This window comes from Larus michahellis, chromosome 5 (assembly GCF_964199755.1).
Source record: "Larus michahellis chromosome 5, bLarMic1.1, whole genome shotgun sequence".
NCBI lineage: Eukaryota > Metazoa > Chordata > Aves > Charadriiformes > Laridae > Larus > Larus michahellis.
In genome coordinates this window covers 58,442,599-58,466,897 of record NC_133900.1, presented here as the reverse complement: position 1 = coordinate 58,466,897, position 24,299 = coordinate 58,442,599, and the positions used below count along the sequence as shown (strand labels likewise).

At 44.0% G+C, this 24,299-nt stretch overlaps 4 protein-coding genes across 9 annotated transcripts in view; 2 read left to right on the top strand and 2 right to left on the bottom strand.

Moving 5' to 3' along the window:
• Window positions 1–4,775, top strand: part of TBC1D14 (TBC1 domain family member 14) — a 76,820-nt gene extending 72,045 nt beyond the window's left edge. For 5 of the 6 annotated variants that reach the window (XM_074587516.1, XM_074587517.1, XM_074587518.1 and 2 more), the window contains one exon: window positions 1,423–4,775. In XM_074587516.1, the coding sequence (XP_074443617.1) occupies window positions 1,423–1,488 (66 nt within the window). In that variant the 3' untranslated portion in view covers window positions 1,489–4,775. The remainder of the gene's footprint in view (window positions 1–1,422) is intronic. The other variant, XM_074587515.1, reaches the window with a different exon arrangement.
• Window positions 4,776–6,628: 1,853 nt separating this feature from the next.
• Window positions 6,629–9,386, bottom strand: CFAP184 (cilia and flagella associated protein 184). Its single transcript, XM_074587521.1, has 2 exons — window positions 8,370–9,386; window positions 6,629–8,105 (listed from the first exon to the last, which is right to left on the bottom strand). The coding sequence occupies exons 1-2, from the start codon at window positions 9,384–9,386 to the stop codon at window positions 7,506–7,508; spliced, it is 1,617 nt and encodes a 538-aa protein (XP_074443622.1). The 3' UTR covers window positions 6,629–7,505.
• A 360-nt stretch (window positions 9,387–9,746) lies between these two features.
• On the top strand, window positions 9,747–15,932 carry TADA2B (transcriptional adaptor 2B). Its single transcript, XM_074587512.1, has 2 exons — window positions 9,747–10,059; window positions 11,139–15,932. Exons 1-2 carry the CDS (start codon window positions 9,790–9,792, stop codon window positions 12,129–12,131), a joined length of 1,263 nt encoding a protein of 420 aa, XP_074443613.1. The 5' UTR covers window positions 9,747–9,789; the 3' UTR covers window positions 12,132–15,932.
• Window positions 15,933–17,544: 1,612 nt separating this feature from the next.
• GRPEL1 (GrpE like 1, mitochondrial) lies at window positions 17,545–23,681 on the bottom strand. The gene is made up of 4 exons (XM_074587514.1): window positions 23,376–23,681; window positions 22,275–22,443; window positions 20,670–20,751; window positions 17,545–18,613 (listed from the first exon to the last, which is right to left on the bottom strand). The coding sequence occupies exons 1-4, from the start codon at window positions 23,444–23,446 to the stop codon at window positions 18,267–18,269; spliced, it is 669 nt and encodes a 222-aa protein (XP_074443615.1). The 5' UTR covers window positions 23,447–23,681; the 3' UTR covers window positions 17,545–18,266.
• Window positions 23,682–24,299: the final 618 nt, after the last annotated feature.

Genomic DNA, 24,299 nt, shown 5'->3' with positions numbered 1-24,299 from the left:
CTAAAGACTGAAAGGAGTCCTGCTAAATCACACACATGGCATTTCTGATAACAAGGACTCTGGTTATCAACAGGAAACCTGCGAGCTCTGTTCTTTCTTCTGGAATTATCTACAAGAACTCCAGGGCCTTGTGCCAATACAGCCTTAGCCTGAAACGTGAGTGGCTGTTGTTACATCCACTGCTTTGTTAACAGTAAAGAAATAGAAATGGTAGAAGAGATTAGACTGTTGGTTTAGCATTTCTGTAATCTGGATGTTTCAAATCTTAGCTGCATAAAGTTTTCTAAATAACTAAAGAATCTGAGCTGTGTTAGTTGGCTTCATGTCTGTGCTTTTCTGGATCGGTATTCGGGTGCCATTCTCTGGTTCCTTAAAAAGAGTAGCTTTTTTCCACTAGGGACGTTGTTACTGTGGCACTTGAAACTCTCATAAGCTCACTTGATTGAGTAGCTGTTTACACCGCCTATCTCTGTGAAGAGGACCTCACTGAAATCTCTCTCCAATTCTAGAAATTGCTGAACAGCCAGCCAGCTGTGGCTCTGTTCAGATCGATGTTGAACTCTTCTGTTGCAACAGCTATGGATGCTTTTGCATTGAAGCATAGGCAGTGTTGTGTGACTGCCCTATGAGTGATTTAGGCCCACCTCCTGTTAATTCTGGTGGTGCAGAGGTTTGCTTGAAGTCGGTCAGAGAGAGAGAAGGCGGTGCTTACTCGTAACTGCGGTTCTCTGAGATGAAATGTCCCTCAGTACATTCAGTTCCAGGGTGATTCTTGGGGATGCTGCTGGACTTCAGCAGAGACTAACCATAGGGCAGGGGGTGTGTAAGCAGCCTGGGAAACTGGTTATCATTGTGCCCTCTACATGAGGGCTAACAAAACAAAATTTTGTGTTGGATAATAGGAAATACAAATTTTCAGTGTGGATGCAAATGTGGACTTTTTGCTTTGGAAAAAGACGTAAGCATATCTGGAGACAGTGACGTGCTCTAGACAAGAACCAGTCAGTGCTATGGTAATTCTGTCCTGAACTCTTTGGTAATATCAGACTGCCGAGGCTGCTCACTTGCTGTGTTTTTAGACAGTCCATTTATCTTGAGAATTACAACTTCCCCTCAGACAGCATCCTTTAATAGTGCTAGACTCGTGTAGTCTGGGTAAGAATCTCAGCTCTCAGGCTTCAAAAGTGTGTATTTGGGGGAGATTGAATTTAAACCTTTGCTAAATCCATTTGTGTCTACCATGTCACGAGAACTTATGGGAGGGGTCTCCATCAGTAGAGAGGTTCTCTAAATTTGATTACATTTAATAGTTAAAATAGTATTGCTCAGAGATAATTAAATTGGAAACTCTTCAGACGGGGATTTATTGAGTCATTTTTTAAATCTAATACTTTTTTCTCTGTCATTTCTTGAAACATCTAGATACTGGCTGCTCTGCAGAAAGATAACCGGGAAATGGAAAAAGGAAGTCCTTCACTCAAACGTTAAAACTACGATTGCCTCCAGTGACTCACAGGAGAAGTGGCAAAAGTACTGAGTACTGTTTGACGTGTATGAGCCTGCAAATCAAAGTGTTATTTCAGAGTTTTGTTTAGTAGTAGGATAGCCTTAAGGGGGGGGGGGGGGGGAAGTTCTTGAGAGCAGAAAAAAAAAAAAAAGGAAGAACACTGAGGGATAAAACCCTTCTAAGTGAAACCTAGGCTTAGCCTTAAACTTTTAGTGGAATGAGCATTTGCTGTGGACAGCGTTACACATTCTGTACTTCTGATGAGGGCAGTGAAACTGAACAATATTAAGGGGTTTTTTTAAGTTTCTTTTTTTCTTTGATGTTTTAAGACTGGGCTTTCAGCAATGTCAGTTGCTTTGAAAGCTGTTCCCCAGTTTCATTCTTAGGCAGGATATATTTCCCATACCCATAACAGTAAGTGGATGTGGATTTTAAATAACTGGTGCTGGAATTCATAGTTAAATGATGTAAGGACCATTTCTTTAGAAATGCTTCTTGTTTCCTAGGCTGTGGGTCCCATTTACCAAAGAAGTCATGTAGACATAGAACTACATTCCATTCTTTAATAAGAAAAAGTTAGGTAGAAAGTAAACTTGGAAGAGAAGTCACGCTAGCAGTGCAAAACCAATTATTCTTCAAGATGCCTTGGAAATCTGTGTTTCCAATCTGGATGCATATGGAATCAGACTAGATTCCAAATTGACCGGAGGGTTTCTAATATTAAGCTGGCATCGTTTCCCAATTGTACACCCTTTCCTCAGTTTAAACACAGGGTTACATACTACTAAACATATGTTTCCACATCTCCTCCTTCTGGGGCAGTGCCGTCTCAGGGTGTTCTTGCCAACCAGCTACTAATTCCTGTGCTGACCCTCCAGTCATCCTGATAAAACTGTGGGCTGAGCAGATGAATTGAGAAATGGTTAAAAGCAATTTTTATAGTTTCTTTAAACCTAGCTCTGCTCACTGGCAAAACTGAGGAGGAAGGGTGTAGGGGAGAACTTAATGTAAGCCAACATTGCTGCTGAAAAGAAAAGGTTCTGGGGGGATCTCCTGAAGCTGCTGCTGCCACGGTGGGAAAGCGTTATGTGGAGCTGATCTAAATGTAGTGACGAGTGAAAGAAGTTTACTGGGGAATGTGCCAGCCAAATACTATCAGGTACAAGTACAAGCTGTCATTTCCTAGTGTTTTATCCAGCCTCTAATGCATGGGAGCAAGTTACAGAGATGGCAAACTGTGGTTGCATAATACTGTTATACAGCTTAGATCCCCTCTGCATTCAGATGAATGTTGAACTGTAAATCATGAGTGCCTCTGATTTACAAGAATGTTTATTGTGTAGTGTATAGTGTAAAATCTATTTTATAAATAACGACGATCATTGAAAAGGGAAACTGAAGCAATATTTGTGTTAACTGTAAATCGGCGTTACTAAATCCTCTAGCTATGTGGTCAGTGGTTTCCCAGTGCTCTTCAGTCTGTTTTATGCTGATTGTTTTGGCATTGTCTGAATAAAAAAATAAGAATAATAGTTGCACACTGCTCAGCTCAACATACAATGTAAAAGACTGTAGGACACAATCAAAAAGTTGTCCTTTAGTACAAGCATTGTTTCTGTGAGGGATGATTTGATTGTAATATTAAAAAGAGTGAGTGAGATTCCCTGGTAAGTGAGGACGCATAGTTGCTGCAGAAGTTGTGTAATGCAAATGCAGCTTGCAAGTCTGATACCTCACGGGCCTCTTTTCCTGTCCACTTTGTGTACCTGGCATAATGGATGTGGTTTTTTCTGTTGGCCGTCTTAATTTCTCCGTAAGACTTCATCTAGGTCATCACTTACTGAAAACAGACATCAAGATGTTGGTATGAAGCACGTATTAATTCTTCTGGAGTTTGTATAGCTTTGGTCCTTGAGTGACCGGTACTTGTATGCTACGTTGCTTTGAAGTGCAATAGAAAGCTGGAAGGTCAGTAAGTGTTTTGTAATATTACTTTTTCTATTATTACAACAAATAATGCCTTTCCATGAAGGAAATGAGAGGCCTACCATCTGAAACATTTGCACTATGCTTTTAAACAGTTTATTAAACACAGAGACAACTTTTTCCTCAATATACATTTTTAGGTGGTACTGTAACAGGCTTTGTGATTTCAGTCTTCATCGCAACTAGATTTGTATTTCCTTTTAAACCAAGTCTACAAGCGTGGCTTGTTTGTCTGGTTAAAATGCATTCTTTAGCCACTAGGTATCTTTGCAGCCATCGACAGCCTGTTCTCCTTTTTCTCTTCTTAATAAGATGTTGAATGTAACGGTGAAAATGGGCATAGTTGTGGGGGAAAGGCCTGCTGCAACACTTGTGCACTGTTTGTTACTTGCAAATGTAATTATTTTGTTCTGTGATTTGATCTTTCTGTTCTTAGAAGATGTATATATTTTCTAAATGATTTCTTTGTGTATATAAGGTATGTTCTTTAATGAAGAAAAGCAATGCAATAAGGAGCTTTGCACAGTTTGTTTTCAAACAAAATACATCTTAAAAAAAAAAAAATCACCTGCCTAAAGATGCAATTGTTTCAACTTCTCAGTAACTTGATTTGAAAGTAACGCTTGAATTTTGATAAAAACGGAGATGAGTAGTAAGGGCATGGAATTACTTGCCACTGAGCTTTTCAAATTTCTTGCAGCATACCAAATCTCTTAATTAGTTATTAAGGAATATTTCTGTAATAAATTCAGGGATTCCATAAAAATTTTTGACAATTCTGTTGTTCAGGTGCTTGAGAGTATCTGTAACCTGATGTGTGAGATTTTCTTTCATTGAGCAAGTGTTCCTATCAAGCAAACTTTATTTTCTTCATGGGTTTAAGGAAAAATAAAAATACTGCAATACATCCGAAGTCTGCAACTACCACTGTACATGCAGCAGATTAGAGAAACCAGAAAACTTCAGCCAGGTTTGGAATTCTGTGCGACCTGCACTTTATAATAAAGTTTTGCAACTTCAATCAGCAATCAATCGTTAACATTATTTCATTTAGTAAAAAATTTCATTTGAAAGAAACAGGTACCTTGTAACAGCTTATTTTTGAATGTTTTAGAATCTAGGATGACACAGAGAACTGTTGATACATCCCCTGTACATCATGTTTAAATTGGTTTTATGTAGTTATCAAGTTTGTTTTGTTTAGATATGTGTATCAAACTGGAACTTTTTTCAACTGTAAATATATGGTTTTGTTAAATAAAGTCATGTAAAGTTATCTTAATCACCTATTGTCAGTGTAATTCAGAAATTAAAAATTCAAGTACCTGTCTGTTTCTTCACAGGCTTCTTTAGCAGCTTTTGACTGTCCAAAATCAGGACTTTGCAACATCTGAGTATTGCAGCTAGAGGATTTTTTGGTGATGCTTTCCAAATTCTCATGTTAAAATACCTGTTCTATTACATATGACATTTAGAAGATTTGATTTTTTGTCTATGGTGTAGTCCATTTCATATGCCTTTCTCTGGACTAGGTCAGAGATCTGATAAATTTATTACGAAAAATAGATGTGAACATATCTTCGAGATGCGCAGAACTTGGAAATGCTTGAATACCTTATCCTTTCTTTGTTTTGAAAGAAGGAATCTTGTTTTATTGCAAGTTTCATAATCACAAGGCATTTTTGTGCTCAATTTAAGGCAGTATTCTTTTAATTCCTACAGGGACATCATTTCAGAGATTAAAGTAGAGAAGCTTCTTGTTGCCACCACATAAAAGATAGATAAAAGCAGGGGAAAGAAGACAGTACCAGTGCAACAAGACTATGTGGGGAACATGGTCAAAAACTTGGCTGCCATGGTTCTAGTTTCTCCAGTAAACACATCCCACTTCCTTGTACTTGTACAATAAGCAAATCTTACTGTTCGATTTGCTGGATTAGGACGTAAAATCAGATTTGCTTTATGAAAGCCTATACCAATTTGATACCGATAGAGCTTTATATTGTATATATTATAGAAGTTGCACAAAATTGTACAAAACTGGCTTTACTTTTCCGTACCTGTTTTCCCAGTACTAACTTCAATCTGTTTGAAGAGAAGTGAAATACTTTCCTGCATGCTAGCACATGAGATTAGGAAATAAAGACATTTGTTTTTACTGCTTCCTGACAGAATGTCTTCTGAGATTTGTAGGAGGAAAATGGAGGAATCTTTGATCTTCATCCTCAGGGTGCTTTGGAAGGCTGAGGTAGCAGTGGGTTGTTTCAGTGGCTCAGTGCTAAGAAAAAGAGTTTTGGATACAGTGTGTGAAGTTTAAATAAATAGCATAGTAATATTTGTTTCAGTGGAAAATCTCAGTTCAGGGAGTATACTATCAGCCTCACTTGCACCCTAAATTCTTGCCTTTTCCAGATATCAAAGATGCAGCAATGAAACTCATCTAAGATTTAATTTCCCTGCTTCTCCTCCCTTTATCTGTCTGCATTTGTGGCTTAATAGTGTTTAAGAAGTTAAAGGAAGGTTTACATGTCTTAAGCCATAAGTAGCAAGAAGTGTAAGAAGTCAAAACGAGTAACTTCTCTTAGGGAGATGACTGCTGATCATCTTTATTTATGGGAACGGTTTTGTGGAACACCAGGAGGCTACTCGACTTCTGCGCTAGCTACTCTTTCAATAGAAAAGCTCACTTTTCATAATGAGGCCTAAGGTGAAAGGTACAAATATTGGTGTTGTCTTTTCATTCCACGTGTTTGGGAGTTACATTTGTCTCCTTTTACTGTCCAGCAAAACCAGACAGAGGCAGATCTCCTGGTATTTTCATAGAATCATAGACTTGTCTAGGTTGGAAGAGACCTTTCAGATCATCTAGTCAACCATCTTGTGAAAAGTTTTTGAATATTAGTTGTGTAATGTCTCTTAGTGAATTGAGTGTTGGAGCTGTTGAAGATCCAGAGTACTTCAATTGTTTGCAGAACAAGAGCCTCTGCTGTTCCACTGTGTTTATGCAATAGTTCTGCAAAACTGTAACGATCTTAGAAGAATATAACCAAGTCACTACTGCATGATTGCAGTAAGAGTAAGAAATTGCTGATCTCTTATTTTGCTATGACAAGAAAAAACAAGATTCAAACCTTTAGTAGTGTAATAGACACTTTAATTATGTTTTGTCTTTTAAATACCCAGGCAATTATGAAAACCTAGTTCAGAGATTTAAAGAAGAGAAAGGTGTAAGCCATTCCTAAAAATGTCTTTATGTAACTTTATCTACTTTTTATCCCCATATAAGTGTATTCAGTGACTTGTGTACTTTGTTTAAATGCAGCAGTGCAGAGGGGACTGAAACGGTGATGGGCTTACGCTACTCTCTACCTCTTCATACACCATGAATGAGGAGGACAAGGCTGAGGACCCTCTAAAAATGTAGAAGCTGGAAGACTAAAAAATTCATAACTCTAGTTTTGAGCGGTAAGATTTATGTATATTTTTATACTATGAAAATAGTTCTTAAAGTAATAAACCTTTCTTGTGCATTGCCAACGTAAACGTGGCAGCCAAGTATACTTACAGAATAGGTGAATGATGTAATGCTTCTGTAGTATATTGGCTGTATGCAAGTCATGTCAGGTATTGACAATAAACTTCTCTCCGATCTACGAAAACCACCCCTTGCGATGTGTGGAGAAGGCACGTCTATTTATTGTACAGGTGAAGCTGATACTAAGTGATAAAATCCATACAGTTAGGGTATGGTGAGTGCTCTTATTAAACGGTACTTCCATGGCCTCAAAGGACAGAATGCTAAGGTGTTTTTCCAAAAGTGTAGGCTTTTGACAGGCTCTTTTTGTTTCTTCAGGATAGGCACGCATGTATGTTTTCATTCAAAAATGGGTAAAACTGCTCTTATCACTTCATTGAATGCATAATACTGACATGTCATTTAGAGAAGGGTTTTTCAGGAGTATGTAATGTATTCCCCAGGACTTACCAAAAAGGAGCATGTCAAAAATGAGAATTAGGGAAAACTCCTTAGTTTATTTTTTCCCATTCTTTCTTTTCTTTGGTCATCCTCAGCAAGGAAAGAGGAATTGGCTTCCTTGATTTTTTTCTGGATTCCACTACAAGTAAGGATCACACCAGCATGGTGACGCTTCAGTGTTTCCAGTTGCTGACTGAGCAGCTCTGCAGTATCCACCTTTTCTTCAAAGTCCCGAAGCAATATCTCATTTCCAAGCAACCCACACTTCTGCTGCAGTTTCAGATTGTTTCTCCGCAGTCTGTCTCTGGCCTTTTTGGTTTTGGTCAGAATGTCTCTCTTCTGGGCCAGGACGGTCTCAATGTCCATCAGTTCAGCCTTTCTGTCTTGATTCTCAGCTTCCACAAACTGTAGTTTTTCCCTGAACTGGCTGAGAATATGTACTGCCTTTGATACCTTCTTTTTGAGCTTCAGGATTTCTTCAGTGAGGTCATCGATCTTTTCGCTGTGTTTCTGATTCTCTTTCTTCATGTGCTCAAAGTCCATAAAATGTTGACCCTCTGCCAGTTCTCCCTGAGCTTTCAAGATGGTTTCAAGGGTTTGGATTTCATGCTTCAGCTTGATATTTTCCACACGGGCCTAGAGGAGTAGAAACAAAAGAAGAATGACTTTTTAAAATCTCTGCCTTTCCAAGGAAGAAGTGCTTCTTTTTAAAAGAAGTCATGGCAATAATGAAGCTTCAAGGGGAGAAAAGCACGGTACCCCTTCTGTTGCTTAATACTGAGAAGTAGATGTTAGTGGAAGAGGAAAACGCTGCCCTTTTCAGAACGTTTATGACAAGCGAAGATAGAGATGAGACAGACGGGACTGCGGCCACAGCTCAACCGGGGCCCTGATCCTCACCTCACGCACTTGTTGCTCCTTGTCCCCTTCACGGGCCTGGATGCGCTCCACCGCCCTGGCCGCCGCCTCCCTGCCGCCCAGCCGCCGCCCGAGGCTGAAGACGGTCACCGCCTTCTTGCGTGCCTGGAAGGCGGCCCACTCCGCCTGGGCTCGGGCCTGCCGCTCCTCGCCGCCCCGCCGCCGGGCCGCCTCCCGCTCCCGGCAGGCGGCGGCCTCCCGCTCCCTCTGCTCCCGCAGCTCCTGCAGCCGCCGCAGGCGCTCGCCGTACCGCTGCGGCCCGTCCGCCCCCGCCTCCGCCCGCGGCCCCTCGCCCCGCCGCAGACGCAGCAGCTCCCCCAGACGCAGCTGCAGGCGGGCGCTGGACTGCCGCAGCCGCTCGCGCTCGCCCGCCAGCCCGCGGTGCTGCTCCAGCAGCTCCGCCCGCTCCCGCCGCTCCTCTTCGCCCTCCTCCGCTATGTCCCGCTGCTCCGCGGCCGCCTCGCCCGCCGCCTCGCCGCTCCTCCGCTCGGCCTCGCCGGGAGGGACTGAGGCCTCTTCAGGCTGAGCGATGGGAGGCGTCTCGTCCGCGGCACCGTTCCCGCTGATCGACGACGCCGCCGCCGCCTCCTCCCCGGCACCGCCGGCTGCTGGCGCGGCCTCCGAGGGCCCCGGCGGTCCCTCCGCGATCTCCGACCCCGGCGGCTCCGGTGGTTCCCAAGGCTCTGGCGACTCCGAGGGCCCCGGTGGTCCCTCTGCGACCGACGGCCCCGACGGTCCCTCTGCGACCGACGGCCCCGACGGCCCTGGCGGCTCCGAAGGCCCCGGCGGTCCCGCCGCGACCTGCGGCTCTGACGGCTCCGACGGCTCCGGCTCCTGTACCTCGCAGGGCTGTGGCTCCTCCGGCCTCGGTTCTGCGGGTTCCCCGGGCCCGTCTAGCACCTCGGGCCCCGGCGACTCCCCTGGGGCAGCCGGGCTCAGCTCCCCCGGCCCCGGCAGCCCCTCGAGGCGCTCCGGCCCTGGCCCGCCGGCCGCCGCCATGGCCGGGCTGCTCTACGCTTCCCCCGTTGCCCGGGCAACGGGACTCGGCCCCGGCGGGCGGCCCAGCCCCGCCCCGCCCCTCTCCCCGTGTCTCCGACTCGGCCGCGCCCCCTCGCCCCGGCCAACCACTCAGCGGCGGGGTCGCTCGGGGTCGCCTCTTCGATTGGCCGCGCGCGATCCGTCTATCCTTTCCCGCGACCAATCGTAGCCGCTCATTCGTTTTGATACCCCCCGCGCCCAGGCGCGTTGGCCCCATTGGCCGGGGATCCGAGGGGAGGGCCGAGTCCTCCACCCCCATTGGCCGATCGCCGGTGGGCCCCGCCCTCCGGGCGGGCGGCCATTGGCGGTGCCGAAGCGGGGGCGTGCCGGCGCGTGCGCGCGGCCGGCCGGCGGGCGGGGTAAGATGGCGGAACTGGGGAAGAAGTACTGCGTGTACTGCCTGGCCGAGGTGAGTTCCCTCCGCTTCCGCTGCACCGAGTGCGCCGACATCGAGCTCTGCCCCGACTGCTTCTCGGCGGGTGCCGAGATCGGCCCGCACCGACGATGGCACGGCTACCAGCTCGTCGACGGCGGTCGCTTCACCCTCTGGGGCGCCGAGGCCGAGGGCGGCTGGAGCAGCCGGGAGGAGCAGCTGCTGTTGGACGCCATCGAGCAGTTCGGCTTCGGCAACTGGGTAAGTGCCGCGGCGGGCGCTCCCTAGGCCTGGGGCGGCGGGTGCGGGGGGCAGCGGGGGCCGCCGGCCTGAGGGGGGGCCGCCGGCCTGGGCTGAGGGGGCCCGCGGGCCTGGCAGCGGCGGGGGACGCGCGGCGTCCTGACAGGAGGCCCCGCTGTCGCCCCCCGCTCCGAGGCGGTGCGGGGACTGCGGCCTGGCTGGCTGGCAGGTGCGGGTGGCCGCCTGCCGGCTTGGTGGCCTTTACGTGGGCTACTGTGGGAGAAGTGTCGCTTCAAGGAGCGCTTCAGGCTTCTCGGACCTGTCGCTACCTCAAGTTCCATCCTGTGCCTTCCCCCCAGCCTGTCTGCGTTACAGATCTATCCCCTCTTCTTCTTACTGTCTTTTTCTTCAGGATGTCACAGCTGCAAAGTTGCTGCTTGCCTTCTGTGTGCTGTACAGTCAGGCTCGTTTTAATAAAGCAGCAGTGAAAAGCGTCATAATTTGATTCATTGTTACTTGATTATATTCTGCTTCATTAAATGTGAAGCCTTTGTGAAAATAATGAAGTTTATCATTATTGTAGCTTTAGTTCTTAAATAACTAGAAAAGAGTAAATGCTATCTTTCTTACTGTAAATACGCTCTTTCTTTATTTCTATATTGCTCTAAAAGTACTTCGGCAATGCAATATAAATGAGCAAAATCCGAACATGTAGTGATCTCAGTGCTGGCTTGGGACTGAGGCAGCTTCCTGGTGATGGTAAGCTTACTTTTTGAGCAATGGATACTCAGGAATCGCCATGGGGATCCAGTGTCTCGATAGTGTTCCTGTAGCTAGAGGATCTGGTGCAGCTTGCCTTGGTGATGTTCCTGAGCTCTTTCCGTGGTTTACATGCCCCCTGCGCTTGTAAATACTTATCTGGACCTAAAAATGCAGATCTGATGGAAACGCGGCTAACTTCAGTATTGCTAGAAAAGTTTAGGCATTGTGAGTTGGCTTTTGAGGAGCAGGGAACAAGAAGTCGTGCTGTTACCTGAGTGCGCATTGTGCTGGAGATGTAATGGGAATCATTTTATCGTTCCTCCTTATTTTCCATTTAGGAGGACATGGCTGCTCACGTGGGAGCCTCCCGAACGCCTCAGGAGGTGATGGAACACTATGTGAGCATGTATATCCACGGCAACCTGGGAAAAGCCTGCATCCCTGACACTATTCCCAACAGAGTAACGGATCACACGTGTCCCAGCGGCGGCCCGCTTTCTCCTAGCTTGACCACGCCGCTCCCACCATTGGATATATCGGTGGCTGAGCAGCAGCAGCTGGGATACATGCCGCTTCGGGATGACTACGAGATTGAATATGATCAAGATGCGGAGACTCTGATCAGTGGCCTTTCGGTGAACTATGATGACGATGATGTGGAAATAGAGTTAAAAAGAGCTCATGTAGACATGTATGTAAGGAAACTCAAGGAGAGGCAACGGCGGAAGAACATTGCGCGAGACTATAACTTGGTACCGGCCTTTCTGGGGAAGGATAAAAAGGACAAGGAGAAAGCTCCCAAACGAAAGATCACAAAAGAAGAGAAGGAGTTGAGGCTGAAACTGAGGCCTCTGTACCAGTTCATGTCTTGCAAGGAGTTTGAAGACTTCTTTGAGAACATGCACAAGGAGAGGATACTTCGAGCAAAGATTCGGGAGCTGCAGCGGTATCGTCGAAATGGAATCACCAAAATGGAAGAGTCGGCAGAATACGAGGCAGCCAGGCATAAACGGGAAAAGAGGAAGGAGAACAAAAACATAGCTAGTTCTAAGAGAGGGAAGGAAGACGGTAAAGAGGGTGAATTTGCTGCCATTGAAAACCTGCCTGGCTTTGAACTCCTATCGGACCGGGAAAAGGTGCTCTGCAGCTCTCTAAATTTGAGTCCTGCACGTTATGTGACTGTAAAAACTATAATCATTAAAGACCATCTCCAAAAAAGACAAGGAATTCCTTCAAAGAGTCGCCTTCCCAGTTACTTAGATAAGGTACTGAAGAAAAGGATTTTAAACTTTCTCACAGAAAGCGGTTGGATATCCAGGGATGCTTCATGAAACTCAGCTGATCTGAAAAAACACAGCAGAGGCCCATTAGAGCCTCAAGAACTCCGTTATTTTTTCCTTCCCTCCCCAAAGATACAGAAATTATGTCCCTTAACAACAACAAAAAAGCAAATATGTAAACCCCCACAGTATTCATGATCCGTGGTTCAAATAGACTTTAGCTTTGGATCATGGAAAATACTTAATTGTGAAACTTCTACATTGGATTTCACTGCTTTTGGTACATTATTAGAACAGATTTCTTTCATGTGAACTTATTCAAGACCAGTAGTCCCAGAGTGCTTTACTCCTTGCTGCTGGACAAATGAATATCTGTGTAATCCTTGCTTGTTTTTTTGAAGGGGGGAGATAGTTTTCAGCAAATGAAACCTTCTTCTCCCTTTTTTTGTTTTGTTGTTTTTTTTTTTGGCGTAATGCTGGCAGCAAAGTGAAGGTTACAAAAGTCCTGAGCTCAGGAGCATGCCGAGCGGGGATTTTTGTGACCATTGCTAAGGTTTCCGAACATTCTCCTTAGTAACTACAGCCGAGGCACTGGGACAGCGGGGTGAGAGTTTCTGTTGAGAATACAGCAGGGATGAGCCATGGCAGGGAGTAGAAGGAATGAAATATGGTAGGTGAGATGCCTCCAGGTACTTGTGCTGTGGAAAGGGTTCTTGAAGAGCTACTGCCTTCACACCCAGCTGGTCCGGACATAGCTTTGATGTGTTTGCTGAAACAGACCCCACTGAAGCTTCGATGTTAATTCACTCGTAGCGAAGTTGCAGGAGTACAGGGCAGCTGTGGTGCTCTGTTCCGGAGAAGGGGTCAGCACTACTGTGAAGTAGCTGATTTGGGCCAGAAATGGGGTTTGGGAAAAATAGGCGGTGAGTTTTCTTGCAGGGGTTGGGAGCCCCAGGAAGCAAAATCAGTTTCTTCTTGTGGGGGGAGCCTACTCCTCCTCCTTTGATATCTGTAACTTCCAAGCTTCTACGGGCTGAGGAGGTGTAGCTGCCTCCTTCTGGATTTGATTGTGAGGGACAGGGAGCGAGATTCTCAAACAGAGAGTGCTGACTGAGATGATGATTGTTTTTTAAAAACAAAAATGAGAAGTGATACAGATTAGGTAAAAATACACAGCCAGCATGGTCTGGTCCTAAAGTACGGAGCTGTAAATCAAGCCATTACAGGGTTCTAATTGCACATAACTTGAAATGTACCGGACTAAACCTGTTGAAATGACTGACATGGTAGGAGAACTGTGAATGCAGCGCAGTGCAGGGAGAACAGTGCACCGTGACAGATAACTCGTCACAACTCTAACGACTATGGTCTCAACTGGGTGCTTGCGACAGGCGCCAGCTGGTGATATAACACAGCGCGTAACAAATGCCAGATCCACAGTGCTGTACCGATTAGGGGAAACATGTTGAAGGAGGACTAGAAAACGATTTTTATACTCGCTTCATCCTTAAATTCCCATGGTGGTATTTAATCAAATGAATAAAAATTGGTGGTTGCCCCATGGAAGATGGCACAGTGTTACTTGTGCCTAAGCCTGTCTGCCGCTCATGTCCAGAGCAGGAAGCTGTGACTGGAGGCCAGCTGGGCAGGTCTCCTGGAGCACAGGTGTGCCAAAACATGGAACTTCACTGGCTTCCGAACAAGTGCAAGCACTGGAAACAACATCTCGGTTTGATGCTTTGGGCTGTAGTCAGTGAGGATACCACAAAATCTTAAAACAGTATTAATTCTGCACCTTGGCAGAGGTATACTGATCAGAACTGGGTTTTAGTTAATGTGTCCAGCATTACCAAAATAGCGTTACCAGTGAGTTTAGAATAAAAGGGGTACAATTACAAAGCCAGCATTTCTATGGAAGAAAAAACCAAAACTCTAGTGCCTTTTTCTTTTGAGCTTGTGATGTTATGTCCCTTCAAAAAAGGTAAGGGCTATGTCCTCTCGGATGTAATATTTTGTTTGGCTTACGTGTAGGTGGCTTCTTGTGGAGTACTTGAGCCAGAACTGTCTCTGCTTGGCAGCAATGGAACTAACTGCAATGTGCAGAGTAGCTTTTAAGACCCACTTCCACCCTATATGCATGTACAAAGAGCACACAAGTTCATAAGGTATAAACCCTTGGTTATTTTCTCTGTCCTACTCCCGTGGAAGGGAAGCTCAGCCTTTCTTTCTAGTATTCTAGTTATGCAATTTGGTTCTTCCTGTAACTTGTTACCTAACTGCCATAACATACCATTACTGATAAGTGTTCCGGAGCCTCAACTCTGCATGTAGCTGGGAGTTTAAAAGAACTGAGGGGTTTTTTTAATTATTATTTTCTCAGATCCGTGATTTTTGTATTTCTACACTGTTTTGGCACATCGAAGTCTAACTGAAGCAATAGTCTAAAGCCCATCTGAACAGTAACTTAAAAAAAAAAATCTAGGCACCAACGAGTCACTTAAATGTTGAAGTGAATTCTGCATTTACATTTTGTAGTTTCTTAATTCCTCAGCCCCTCCAAAATGTTTCTTTGGTGCTAGACGTAACTTATTGAACATCAAAATGAATGTAAAATAAAGTATTTTTAATGTATGAAATATGGATATCAATATTTATTTTATACTTGCAAGCGAATTCAAGGTGGTAAATGTTTGCTTTAGCAAATACTAGTCCCTTGGAAAGGGCTTCCCTAGAAGCAATGTCTCATTGTCAGCTATGCTTTTAATTTTAAAGGTGACTTGCACTAGAGGATGCTGCTGTTCCATATTTTCACATGGAACTGATTTAGTCTAAGCATTCCTTTGTTATGAGCTGCTGTTTTTTTGTTTGATTGTTTGTTTGTTTTTAAATTGAGATGCAGTTATATTAATCCAGCAACTTACTAGAGCTACGCTGCTTCTCTTCTGTGGTGAAGGGGCTGAGAAAAAAAACATGGCAAAGAGCTCTTCAACTTGTATCTTCTGTTGATCTGGAAGTGCTTCCTGTACTGTACGAATAACCTCGCCTTCATGTTGCTAATGAAAAGGTGTTTTATATGCTTAATGCTCTTGACTTTTCTAATTAAAGATATTACTAATGATAGTATCTGTCCTAACAGCATTGATGTAAACCTATGAAAAAGTGTCACTCCATAAGCTATTCAAAATACTGATCTGCTACTGATAGAGGCAGCAATAAGTCTGTTTTAATGCTGTATGTTTACTTCAATCAGTCCAGTCCCGCTGATGTTTTACAGTAATATTTGCTCACTAGGTAACAAGGGAGCATTAATCTCCATTCTGTGTGTATTACCCAGCGCAGAAGGGCTTGTTACAGAGTATTCTGGACACAGACCCTCCTGCCCTACGTTTCGTTGCAGTCCCTGCAAGCATTAATAACAGCGTGAGTAGGTTTGCACGAGCCTTTGACCATAAACTGCCTTGTAAATCACACAAACTAAGCACTCTGCCATTATTCTCTTGTGTGGTGGCTGCATCAAAGTTCTTTGCAACTGTAACAGATTTAATTAGCTTTTTGGTTTACTATCTCATCTTGCAAAATGTTTTTGCATGTGCCCCAATTGCTCTTAAGTGATGACACATTAAATACTGTGAAGGAAGGTACCTGGTGAGCATGTTCAGCTCATCAGCTGCTTCCTTAAAGGGAATGTTGCACTCATTTGAATAGTGTCCTGGTGCAGCTGTGCCAGACACACAAATGCCTGTGCTGAAATCATGTAAAACCTATCTGATGTTGTGCACACTCAGCATTTTACTAGGTTTTTGCATTGTATATTGGTAAATAAACTTGTATTAAAGTTTCTTTCTATTATTGATTTGATGGTAACATAGCTTGTGTAATGAGGAAAACGGTTGAAGTCTTTGCAATAACAAATGGAGATGCATTTAGCTAAATGGTGATGGGTGGAGAAGTGGTCTTTATGAAATAGCTAAGCCAGAGGTACTGGTGGTAGCTGCTCTTATGCTTAAATTTCAGAACCACCTCCCTCTGGTCTTGATTTCTTCAGCGCTTCTTATTGTTGGACGGCAGAGTGCAAGATGTTTTGAGCTCTTGGTGAAGACTGAAGCTCTGAAAGGGCAGGCAGAGGAAAAGGAATCACTTACTTACTTAAATGAGACAGTTATGAGCTTTAAAGATATTAGTTTGTGTCTTGTGTTGAACGTGTAACAGTAACTTGTGTTTAGAAATACCCTGAATGAAGTAATGTAGTCCAAAAAAGACAGTTTGTGTGAGGTGCTGGGAAGCTCATTAACAAAATCTTAGTCTGCCAGGGAAGAAGCTGTCTGTTTTAATTACCCTACTGGAAAAACTTCTATACTAATGAAGTTATTAGATTTAGTTTAGATAGTGGGGTTGGGAGGGGACAGAACAACACATGACCGTTCTGAAGAGGAATGTGGCAGAGTAGTTGAGCACAGGTTCCAATCAGAGTGCAACAAAACTGTTTCTTCAGTCCTGCTTCACACAGCTACAGCGTGCTCTAGCCCAGATGGAAGAAAGTTACTTCCAAATTGAATTTAAGTATATGGATTCCCCTTTTTTTTCCCCTGTAGTGTTACATTTAATCTTTGCACTGTAGTTGTCTTTTCACGCACACCAAAAATTATCCTCCCTCCCCTGCCCAGTCAAAGCATTGATTTTCTTTCTTAAGAGTTGAGAAAGAATGAATGAATCCTTAAACATGGTTAATCCCCAAACAGTAGTATGGGCTTAGGTTGTTCCTAGTTAACTGTCTGATTCCCATGAGGCAAACCAGCGCTGGAAAAAATGTCTTATGGGACAAGTAATCACTTCTCACCATAAGGTGGCCTACTGTTCAGTAAGCTGTTGGCAACTCTGTATCTGAACCAAAAAAAAAAACCCAACTTGACCTTAGGTAAGAAGGTCCTTAATGCAAGACAGCCAGAAACAAGGGTGAAAAATTTAGAAGTACTTACTGTTTAACTAGTCCTAATAACATGCATAAGTTTGAAGTTTCTGTCCTCTGTGTTAAATGTGTGGGCTTTGAGGATACAAGAGGACAGATGCTTTGTCAGCTGTGCAATTTGCCGAGTTCCATCCACTCCTATCCAGGTGACCAGACAAATGTAGGACAAAGCATTTGGTTAATCACATATTGTATTTTAGCCTGATTCTGCAGGATTGGGAGCAGCAGCTGGAGTTAGACATGGTGAGAGCTGCGTATGGGAAAAGTTCTGTTGCAACTTAAGATCCAAGCTGAGTAAATGCAAGAAATGGAGATGAAACTAAATTCACATTTTTGTTTGAGCCACTTTCATGCAATTATTTATGTAATTCTAAGAGACAGCATATACCAAACTCTCAGCTACTTGCTTCTTTGGGTATTCTGGCTTTCAGCAGGGTTGTAACTACAGTTTGCATAACAAACTGATTGTAAAGCTTGGAAGTTACAAGACTATCAAAATTGTTTAAACCAATTTATACAATATTAAATTAAAAATCCAGAGATAGGATAAATTCTATAGGTTCTTCAATGCCATACAAGTATTAGATGGTTTTCTTGAGTCAACATTACTACAGAACACAAAGGGTAGAAGAATTACAAAAGTTGTCTACTCTCCATTGCCTTTTATTTACAGGTCAGAATTCACAAAGGTTTCAATTTCAGTTGTTGAGAAAAATTATTTCTGAATAGACAAAAAAGGGCATTTATCACATGTGTGTAAAAGCTGACAGACGCTTGCAGAAAACAGGTTATTTGTACTATTTCACCCACTTCTGCAATGTTACATCCTATAAAACAAAAGGAAGTGTTTGAACCACTATTTGGATTTTCAGTCTACACGAAGTGATAAACATGAGATGGGAAAATTCTTGTGAGCATTTCGTTGCTTTCAATTTAGTGCACCTTTGGTAGCAACAGTGGTAAAAAAATGTTATCATCTAAAGCATTTGAGGGCTTAATGGCTCTTGTATTTCACACTTAAGACGACAGCTTACGGAACAGTGATGTTGAAGGCCACTAAGCAAGAGAATTTAATTGTCTGCTTCATTTTCACTAGGAGACCTCAACCAATTCATATAAACCTCTCAGGGGGCAGAGGAATGAGGAAAACATGGTGTAAGAGAAAAACCATCCAGCTGTTTAATAGTTGTATGGCATTTTAAATTCTCAGATTAAGCATTTTAAGCGTCTTTCACAACACCCACCAAGGCAGGCCGCAGTGTACGCCCATGCAGCTTATAGCCAATCTTGGATACTAATGCAATAGTGCCAGGCTCCTTCCCTTCCATGGGAGCATGGAACAACGCTTCGTGTTCGTAGGGATCAAACTTGGCTCCGACAGGATTCAGTCTGAGCAGGCCGTGTTTTTTAAACACTTTTTGAATCTGTACTTCTGTCATAACAAGACCTTCGTATAAGCTCTTCAGGTGAGGATTTTCATCCTTAATTTCTTCTTTTGGAACACTTTCTGTTGCTTTCTCCAAGATGTCTGCAACTTCTAGTAAGTCCTTGCAGAAGCTCTGAATCCCTAAAAAGAAATAAGAGAAGGGTCTGGGATTACACCACTGAGGGAAACAGGCATTAAAAAAACCCAACCAAACACAACCCCAAAACCTCAGAAATAATCTGTTCTCTTTTAGGTTTTTAACAAGGTACATGATATTGTAAACATTTGCGGTAAAATGTCCTTCACAATTTTACTTGATAATACAGAACTATTACAGATAGATACCTTGAAATCTACACCAACTCTTCTAGTTCTATGGGAAAAATGTATTTCAACTTAATACTTAAAAGAGGTAAAGTTACACTGATGATCTGACATTAACAGTTAACATTCTAACTGAAGTTACCAAAACCTTCAGATGGCTTAATGTAGTTTCTTCACGTCTCCCTCATCCTGGGATTCACCTGAAGTTCGAAGCATTATGTTACCCTATTCCTACCCTTTAATATGATGAGCTAAAAATACTTGCAGAAGAAAAAGCATGTAGTCAGACTGACTAGGAGTCTGAACGATGAACGGGGATTCTGCCTTGAATGGAAAGAATTCACACCTCTCCCTTCCCACTACAAACCGCATTTATTGAGTCAGAAGCTACGCCTTTGTAAAGACAAAGCAATTCCTAAGCTAATGATAGTCTGCATCCTGAAGCTGTTCTCTGGCTCACACTAAAAGAATCTGGACTAATCTCACTTAAGGCAAACTGTCTCTAGAAATCATGAAAAATCAAAATGATTCACTAGAATAACACATTTCAATGTAGAGGTAAGCCACTGACAAACTGCACTGCATTTTGGTAGCTTTGTTCCTTTTCTTTTAAGCCACAGACAGCCTTTTCAACTCTAACTCACATATTAGATGTCTTTTTTTCCCCTTACCAAGAAGCAATATGAGCAGCATTACCAGAGGACAAGTCTTTCTTAGGTTTAAACAAAAAAACTACATAAACACCTTGCAAGATCTATAGGGATCAGCTAGTTCTCAGGAAAGGGTCTGAGACAACTTTAACAACTGCACAACTCCATAGAGTTCTTTATAGAGCTCTTTATAGAACTGTAACTAACAGTGTCCAAGTAGTTCCAAAAGTATGAACAAATGAATTGAGGTTTTCGATTAAAACTAGAACTGTGGTTAAGGCAGAAGTGTCCCAAAACCAGATTAACCAGTCGTCTAGGGATCTGGATCAAACCAAATAACCAAACTCTTCAGAAGGTGATTTGTTTTGGTTGGGTTTTATGTTTTGCGTGTGTTATTTCTGCAGATACCTGTGACTGCATCTCTGTGAATTTTTGCAAGTCTGAGAAATGAGCTTCTCTTCCTTCAACAGCAAAAGCAGTCATATACTAATGATAAAATCATGCAGATTATCTGTAATTTATAATGAGAAATTTTATTTGAATGTTTATTTCTATTATAGCATCTCTGAACTCAGACGTGACTCAAAGCCCTTCTGCATTAAGTAGCATATTAGTGAAACAATGCTTATTGAAAATCATCTTCAGGATGAAGCATTGAAACATCCATGAAACGGTACAAGAATACTATGTAACTGAGAAATGCTTTTTCTTACAGTACACATTAACTGAAGACCCCATATTCAGAAATTAAAACTTCTGTATTCAGAAGAGCCAAAAAAGAACCAAACCCAAAATAAACACCAAGAACAAAAAAAAAACCAAACCCAAACCAGAAGGAAAGCTAGTATTCCATGCTCTTGGTTCAGGTTTTGGCAGTCAATTTCAAGACCAAAGTGTGTGAAAAAAAGCAAACTTCAGGACACAAACCTCACTGAAAAATCTACTCCTGCAGTACATATTGTAGGAAATCAGACACCAAATTTAAAGAGTTCAAGTTGTTTACTGTAGCAGTGTAAGTCTCATCTTTGTCTAGCGAGATGATTACAAGTCTGATGCAAAGTGAGGAACTGCTCAAACCTCTCTGCCTCAAATACATTTTTTAACCAAGTAGTCAGAATCACTGGGAAGTACAACTTGTCAAAACTGTGGGCCAGTCAGCTCAATTTTCCGGGCTTTGCATTTCCTGGGTCTTATGAGCATACACACAGGGAGTCTCCACTGACCGTATAACTTTGCCTCTTCTACCAGTTTCTGGCTTCTTTGCCTCACGTTTTCTGCATCTGCCAAGGCACGCTTGTACTTGTCCTAAAGAAGAAAAACCAGTAACAGAAGAGATTTCATTCCTGGTGGTTGGATGGTTCACAATAATTCACAACAGCATATTCAATATAAACCAGCATTTTAAACAGTTACATAGCCTAAACCCACCATCTAATGAGTAATCTGAAGACAACATGACACTTATCACAGCATCCTTCCCACCAAGGCAGATGTTTCCTTCACTTCAGTGCAGACAGAAGTAACCGAAATGAACTCAGAGGGGTCTCCAGACTCTTAGTATTTGTCAATAAGTTAGCTGGAAAAAAATTTTAACTCTACAGATATATCAAGTTTTATGGATCAAAGATTTCTGCTTTTTCTGACGTATGTTCACAGAAAGCCTTCATCAGTCATAAGGTATTTTGACACTATGGCAAATGAGTGTCCGCCAGTTACTTCAAACTTCACATACTATGAAGTCTAACTCCTCTGTCGTTCAGGTTAAGTTTTGGTCTATGCTAGCAATATGGCCATCTAAGAGCAGATAAATGAAGAATGAAAATTCAATACTAAGAATGAAATTCAACAAACTTAGGCACTTCAGGTTGAATGCTTCACCACCTAACCCAGAATTCCATGTTAGGCTTCCACTCTGAATATGCTTGACCTTCGCATGCTTAATGAAGAATCAAAACAGAATAAAAATAGTCAACGAGTTGACTGAAGAGACATGTTAGGTAGCCAATAGCAAATCCTGTCACCAAAGATGCTAAATGACATCTCAGCTTTGTCCTTCAGTGCTTTGGGAAGGGCAACAGAAAGGAAACTCAATCCAATTATGATAGGTGCTGCTTCTAGAGAAGCTTCTGGGCTACCTCTCAAAGTCTCAAACACTCTAGAAAGACATTTTGTATAAAGCACTCATCCAGAAAAGCAACACCTTTGTTTAATCCACACCTCCCACTTTTCAGGGCATCCTCCACCCTCTGCTCAAGCCGCACGTGGGAGAAAATGCAAGATACACTATGCCACACAGAGGGAATGAGACGCTTCAGCCTTGTGTTTGAAGAGCTCTCCAACAGAGAAGGTTTGAAACTTCCAGTTTTTAATTACCTAATAAGTACACTATTATAGAAAAGCTAAGCATCATTAACCCTGACCTTTGAAAAGTCAGCAGCTGCTTTCAGAAAGCCTACTTTTAGCACACGCAAATACACACATCAAAGACACATTCAAACCCTTCCATGGGCTTACAAAAGTTATTTCTCCACTGAGTAAAACTTAAGTGAACTGAAGTCAGCAAAACTCAGTTACAAATTTTCAGGCTGGAGAAGGTCCAATTCCATCCAGAAACTGAAAAGAAACTATCCAAAAATCTTAATTTTGGTCTCAGGTCTTGTAGTACATTTACTCTTAAGTTTAAAGAAATTATTGAATTGCAGGTTTTTATTCAACAACTAAACAGCAATCACACAACTGTATCCACATCATGCACGGAAAACCCATAATGAGCGCTGTTCAGTATGCGGTCTGTGAAGTATGCAACCTGATGACCAAAAGACACTTACGGTAACGTCTTTTAGTTGTTCTTCCAGTTTGGCCTTTTCTTCCGTTAACATTTTTTCAGCAGAGCCGGCTTCAACCTTCTGCTCATTTTGGCTCTGACTCTGGTCCTCTTCCAAGTTCTGACCAGTATTTTTCTGTTGTGTTGCTACACAAAGCAGTCGTGGAGAAGTCCTAAGGCAAAAACACGTGGACAATATTAATAAGTTTCTTACTCTGGACGACACTTTATTTGACACGTCAATGTGTACAAAATTCTCACATTAAAGCACAAATTAATACAACAATTCAAGGTCTGTAAAAACTGTTTGCAGAACCTTTAATCAGAAGTAACTGAAGCTAGCCTGTCTGAATTGTTGCAAAAAATAACTTTGCTGCAAGAGAACAATCACTGGGCAGCAGCTTGTAAGTGTCGACTAATTCAGTTTTAAAATCGCAGCACTTTTAAGGGCAATATAAGCTCATTTTCAGCACAGTACTCTATCAGGAAGCAAATCTAGTTTATGTGATGCAATCACCTGCAACAGCCTCCCAGAAGACACACCGACGAGAACAGTGGAGAGCAACGGAAAAGCACCTTCTGTGTCACTCCTGTATCTCATTGCTATTTTGCAAACACCACGTCAAGAAAAGCCAGTCACCATGAAGATGGCAATTTATCCCTTCCTAACGCTTCTTGGACTGAACTAGCCGAGCTACCTGAGCAAACCTGTTCACGGACGGGGCAGGTGGATCAGTGCTGCAACGCCAAAAGGCCTCGGATCCCCGCACGCCACATCCCGACCCCAGGCCTGGAGGCCTTCGGGCTCAAGACCGGGCCAGGAGGGCCCCGCAACGCCTGGCCGAGCCGCTCTCCGGGGGAGGGTAAGGGAAGCCAGCAAAGGGCGGCGGGGGAACGGGGGCCCAGCACCACCATCCCGTCCTGGCTGCAGGAAGGGGCTCCCCGGCGCAGAGCCAGAGGGCCGGGGCTCGGGGAGGGAAGCACCCCACCGCGGCGCGGCTGGGCCCCGCTCTCCTCCTGGCCTGGCCGGGCGACGGCGAGGCGGTGACTGCGGACCCGTTCCGCCGCGACCGATGTGGGCCAGGCGGCGCGGCGCGACCCTCACCTCAGGGAGAAGCTCAGCAGCGGGTACCGCGGGCGCAGCGCGGCCCGCACGCACTGGGCCACCGCCGCCATAGCGCCTTCCTGCCCACCGACCGCCTCAGCCCGCCCCTCCGGGCCTCCGACAGACCGCCGCCAATCAGCGAGCGGGTAGGCTAAGAGTGATGCGGCCGAGGACCAATCCACGAAGCGAACGCACGCCTCAGGCCAAACAGGCGAGGCGGGAGGGGTGGAGCCTGTCGCTCTTCCGGAGCGCTGTGGGAAGCTCCTGCGAGGAGCGTTCTCCTTGCCCCGCCTCGTGGCGGAAGGTGACGTAGAGTGGGCGTGGCCGCAGGCCAGGCGAGGGGGCGGGGCTCACGGCTCGCACGCTCAGGCGCCATTTTGTCTTGTGAGGGTCAGAGGCGGGAAGGCCTGTGGCTGCCTTGAGCCGCGGCCCCGGGGGGCCGTTGCTGCCCTTCCGCGGGGCGGGAAAGCATAATGTCGGGAACGAGAGCTTGCACTCGTATGCAGGGCACTGGCAGAGGTCAGGTGTTGGTGTTTCCCTGTCAAAACTGGATCAGCACTAGCTGGAGGCAGTTTGGTGGGTGCAGGTGAACCGGTCTAAGGATCCACGTGTTTCCTGTGCAGGTTGTGGCAGAAAAATTTTGAAGCTGAAGATTGCAGCGCATTTTTTTTAACTACTGAATAACCCTGTTATCAATAATACCTTATAGCATCTGTCAATAGTTTGTCTGCAAACCTCCATATAGAGGTTTTCATGATGTATGTCTATACACATTGTAACTGTTGCATACGCTCTTGCTGGATAATCGTCATCTAAAACCTTGATCGTCCATTAAAAGGGATAATGTTGCTAATCTACTGCTGTCAAATTTGGCCACCTGTTTGTGCAAGTGTCCCGCGTAACTGGGGGCTACGGAAGCCCTGC